The sequence below is a fragment of the Pteropus vampyrus genome, unplaced genomic scaffold (genome assembly GCF_000151845.1).
Source record: "Pteropus vampyrus isolate Shadow unplaced genomic scaffold, Pvam_2.0 Scaffold522, whole genome shotgun sequence".
In the NCBI taxonomy this organism is placed as follows: Eukaryota; Metazoa; Chordata; class Mammalia; order Chiroptera; family Pteropodidae; genus Pteropus; species Pteropus vampyrus.
The window spans coordinates 30,533-35,916 of NW_011889303.1; the positions used below are offsets into that span (position 1 = coordinate 30,533).

Consider the following 5,384-nt stretch of genomic DNA (forward strand, 5'->3'; position numbering starts at 1 on the left):
TTTGCTCTCCAACTGCCGCCAGTGCCAAACACTCCGCTTGACCTCACCTGTGAGCTCAGACTCATTTTTATTTTCAGAGAGTGGGTGAAAGTGTTGCTTGATGGTTAGATCCATGATTTGGAGTCAGACTGCTCAGGATGCATGTCCTAATGCCAATATTTACTGGCTGCCTAACCTTAGAAAAATTACACAACTTCTCTATGCCTCGGGTTCCTTGGCTGTAAAATAATAGTCTACCTTCAGGTTGTTCTGAGACGAAAAACATGACACATGCTAAACGCTTAGATTAGTGTCCGGCATTTATTTTGTGTTCCATAAATGTTCATTTTCACTATTAAAATAGAGATAAGGTATCGAAAAAAGCTTTCATACAAGTGATGCCCAGATTGAAGTTTTTAAAATGAATAGAATTCAGCAAAAAAAAATTTTTATTAAATGTATTGGGATGACACTGATTAATAAAATTATATAGGTTTCAAGTGTACTATTCATAATAAGTCATATGTATGTTGACGGTGTGTTCACCGCCCAAAGTTAAATCTCCTTCCTTCACCATAAATTTGACCCCCTTTACCCTTATCTACCTTTCCCCTCCCTCCTTTCCCTCTGGTGATGACTAAATTGTTGTCTGTGTCTATGAGTTTTTGTTTGTCTTGTTCCTTTGTTGCTTTCAGTTTTATATCCCACATATGAGTAAAATCATATGGTTCTCAGCTTTTTCTGTCTGATTTATTTCACTTAGCATGATTATCTTGAGGTCCATCCATGTTGTGGCAGATGGCAGTATTTCATCTTTTCTTATGGCTGAGTAATATTCCATTGTATCTATGTACCACAGCTTCTTTATCCAATCAAAAATTTTAACACTTTCTCAGTATGTTTGCTCTTTACCTTCCTCCTTCCTTTACCACACTGACTTCACCTCTTGCACTTGCTCAGGACTTTACTCAAATATAATCTTTTCAGTGAAGCCTTCTGTGACACTCCCCCACACACCCCAAGTGCCTATCTCCTTCTCCACTGCTTTATTCTTCTCCATTATTCTTATTAATATCTAATATGCTATATATTTTATTTATATAATTTGTTTATAATCTGTCTTCCCTACTAGAAGGTGATTTCTATTAGGGAAGAGATTTTTGTTTGTTTGACTTACTGATATAGCTAGCCTCTTTAGTATCTAGAACAGTGTCTGGCACACAGGAAACAATATTTATTAAATAAATTATTCTTTTCTCTTAAATATGGGAAAGTAAGGGCTACAGTGAGTTTGGGCAGTGAGTTAGATGAGAAGTGGATTTTGGAAGGTAGCTCTAACATTATAGCATAATAATTATAATGGTTAGCATTTATTGCCTATGTCTTATATACCAGTTACCGTGCTAAGTGCTTTAGATTTATTCCTTTATTTAAGTGTATTAAGTAATATGTATTTCTCAGAAAGAATTTTAGAGTCCCACTTTTGAAACTTAGTTATTAATACAATGATGAAATCTTCTGTTTCTTTTTCACAAGATTTAACATTATTAAACCTGCATACTTAAGTTGATGTTTATTAACATGTAGCACTTCATAATTCTTGACAGTGAAGACACAAGTCAACAAATAGAAACTGATGAAAGGGTTTATACATAACATATCTAGATTTTCTCTGTGGTCTGATTCTATCCTGAGTCTGTCTTCCCTTTGTCTGATCACATATATTCACATAGAGAATATTTAGCCCAGGAATCAAACCAGTTTTTATATTGTGTGTCTTCTTGCTTTAACTGTGATTGTCTGAATATAGAAATGATGATTCCTCTAATATTCTGAAATCTTCTCAGGTGTGAACTGCTGGAGACTGGGACACATTAAGGTCTCTGCCTCAGGGATCATTGGTAACTGCTGGCTCACTTCCATTGCTTTTTCTCCTTCTCACCCTTTTATTTTGCAGAAAACATATCCTGACTCACTTCACCATCTTTCACTATGTCTCAAGAACCCTCTCTTCAGAAACTCTTGGCTTAGCTTTTTTTTAGCACCACAATTAGCGCTAAAGAAAATAGAAAAGCAGAGAAAATCAGGAGATGTATAGATATATACAGTATGCCTCTGTTCAGTCTGAAAAAAAGGATAATATTCTTCCAAAAAATTGTGAATCCCATAGTCAGACTTGTTTTTTACATTTTTGAAAGTACAGCTGTTTCTTCTTCAAAAACTATAACAGGAAATGTGGAAAAAGAAGCCATAGGAAGTTAATTTTCTAAGAGTAGAATAGAGATCTAAATAAAATATAACTGAGGTCTAAATAACATATGGAGACTTCTCCTTCCTGGTGTGCAAATGCCCAGTGAAGTCCTGGGCAGAAGCATGATGTGGGGAAACTGGACAATTGTCAACAAATTTGTTCTTGTGGGCTTCTCGGCCTTGTCCTCTGAGCTACAAGCTCTACTGTTTCTCCTCTTTTTGACCATTTACCTGATTACTCTGATGGGCAATGTCCTCATCATCCTGGTCACTACAGCTGACTCTGCCCTACAAAGTCCTATGTACTTCTTCCTCAGGAACTTGTCTTTCCTGGAGATAGGGTTCAACTTGGTCATTGTGCCCAAAATGCTGGGGACCCTGATCATCCAAAATACAACCATCTCCTTCTTTGGCTGTGCCACTCAGATGTATTTCTTCTTTTTCTTTGGGGCTGCTGAGTGCTGCCTCCTGGCCACAATGGCATATGACCGCTATGTGGCTATCTGTGACCCTTTGCGATACCCAGTCATCATGGGCCATAAGGCCTGTGCCCAGCTGGCTGCTGCTTCTTGGTTCGCAGGGTTTCCAGTGGCCACTGTGCAAACTTCATGGATTTTCAGCTTCCCTTTTTGTGGCCCCAACAGGGTGAACCACTTCTTCTGTGACAGCCCTCCCGTCATTGCACTGGTCTGTGCTGATACCTCTCTGTTCGAACTGGAGGCTCTGACAGCCACTGTCCTATTCATCCTCTTCCCTTTCTTGTTGATCCTGGGGTCCTATGTCCGTATCCTCTCCACAATCTTCAGGATGCCCTCGGCTGAGGGGAAACGCAAGGCCTTCTCTACCTGTTCCTCCCACCTCCTGGTTGTCTCCCTCTTCTACAGCACTGCCATCCTCACTTACTTCCGACCCCGGTCCAGCACTTCTCCTGAGAGCAAGAAGCTGCTGTCACTCTCCTACACAGTGGTGACTCCCATGTTGAACCCCATCATCTACAGCTTAAGGAATAATGAAGTGAAGGCTGCACTGAGGCGGGTCATCCACAGAACCCTGAGCCCACAGAAACTGTGACTGACTTAGATAGAAACTGAAAAGCTAGAATGCAAGGACAAAGGAAAGAAAAACAAATTTTTCTACTATGGGTTTTTGGTCTCTACTCTTTCTGGGAGCCACAGCATACCCACTGGGATTTTGGACTTTCCACTGAGATCCATTTCTGAATAAAAGAACATAGTGGTGACAAAAAGGACGGCAGTAGGTGCAGTGTTCTGTGGGACTGTGGTACCAGTGTTCCTGAGGATGCTGGTTGTTTGCACAGGTTAGGAGCCTATCTGAGCCTATTACAATTTGCCATTTTTTATTTGTTTTAGTTTTCCTTGATTTTCTTCACCCATGTCATTTTTATGATCTTCTTCTTTACTTTCTTCTGTTTGTCCAAAAATTCTATCTGAAACTTTTAAGGATCCTTTTGTTTACAAGATAAAATAATGACAATAAATAGTAGAGTTTGATTTCATTCTTTCATTCTTTTATTTGAACTTGAAATTTCAACAAATTTTTATGCAGTAATCAGCCTATGTTAGACCTTGTTTAGGCCTCGAAGACACATTGGTGAACAAAACAAAACTCTTACCTCATGGAAATTATATTCTAGTGAGAAATAGAGGTAACAAAAAGATATTTAAAATCTCCACTCACTTATAAAGTACACATACTTAAACGCTAGCAAATGAGGAATTCTTCCTCTGCTACTATAACTGGCCTATGCCTCATCTGGAGAAAGACAATTCCACATTACTGACAACTGCCTCAATCTCAAATTATTCACCTTGGATATGAGATTTGTTTGACAGAAAGAAATCTCCAGTCAAGTATAAGTGGACAAATTATAGGAAACTGCTATGAATAATCCAAAGTTTCTTTGTTTACTAAATTATTTTTGGAATCTCATTGTTATTAGATGAAATCAACTGTCTCTTTTAAGCTTGCTTATCACTCAACCAATATACCAGCCCCTCTTTATGATTTTGTCCAGCAAACATTGTCCAACTCTGGACTCTTGGAACATGGGCACCATAGCTTTGTGTAAACTATTCAGAAGAATGTATTGATAACAACATAAAATAGCATTACTGCATAGGCACATCCTGTCCATAGACTCTATGTGCTATGTTGGTACCGGGACCAGTTCAATCTCCCACACAAGGTGTCCTTCAGCTCTCATGTAGCAAGGCTCCTGGGGAGGAATACATTCTGAAATTCCATAAGAATTTGCAAAAGGAAAGACAGATCACAGGGTTCTACTTGCATGGTGGCAATCACACAACTGAGCAAATTGGCACCATAATAAATTTATCATTTCCAATTTTAGCCAAGCTTTAATCACTCCCTCACATTCGTTTTCCTTGATCTTGGTATGGTCGGTAGAATAATGGGCCCACAAAGATGTCCACATTCTAGACCCAGAACCTGTACATATGGTACCTTACATTTAAAAGGACTTTGAGGATGTGATTAAATTAAGAATCATCATATGGGGAGGTCATCCTGGATTTTTTTTTTTTTATTTTGGAATACAATAACAAGAAATCAGAAGATAGGAAGAGAATGAGCTTAAATATTCATTCACATAGCTTCTTCGCCTCCATATACCTAAGTTCACAATTCTTCCCTGGTGGCCTTCTACATACAGCTACCCTCTCCAAGTTCTAGTTGACTGCTCTTGATCCATCAGGCCCAGGTTTGGTAACAGCTTCTCACTCTTGTTACCCTGAGATGTCAGAATTTATTGGTTTCTAAAACCCCGTCTTTACCTTTATAAAGTTGTGTCCTGATAGGTGCAATATTCATGTCTCTAATAAGAATGTGAGAAGTACAGCAGAGCTCATTAATTCTGCTTCATCATACCCACCTCAAAGACACATGTAGATACATGTACATGCACACATATATATAGCATCTAGCTCATAGTAAGTGATTAAGTAGTGTTTGCTAATTTATTGATTATTTGGTGATGCAAAGTGATTCAGAAATACCAAAAGATAAAGGAGTTGAAGTAGCATCTGGGATAGATAGATAATAGTATGTAGCATGATAAAAATATATATATTTTATAGGTTCCAGGGTCTATAAAATGTGAATATTTCTCAAAGGAT

General features: G+C 38.3%; 1 protein-coding gene across 1 annotated transcript; it reads left to right on the plus strand.

Annotated features, from left to right (window-relative positions):
• Nucleotides 1-2,335: 2,335 nt before the first annotated feature.
• LOC105307840 (olfactory receptor 10A4) lies at nt 2,336-3,315 on the plus strand. Its single transcript, XM_011383482.1, has one exon. The coding sequence runs from the start codon at nt 2,353-2,355 to the stop codon at nt 3,298-3,300; it is 948 nt and encodes a 315-aa protein (XP_011381784.1). The 5' UTR covers nt 2,336-2,352; the 3' UTR covers nt 3,301-3,315.
• The last annotated feature ends 2,069 nt before the right edge of the window (nt 3,316-5,384 follow it).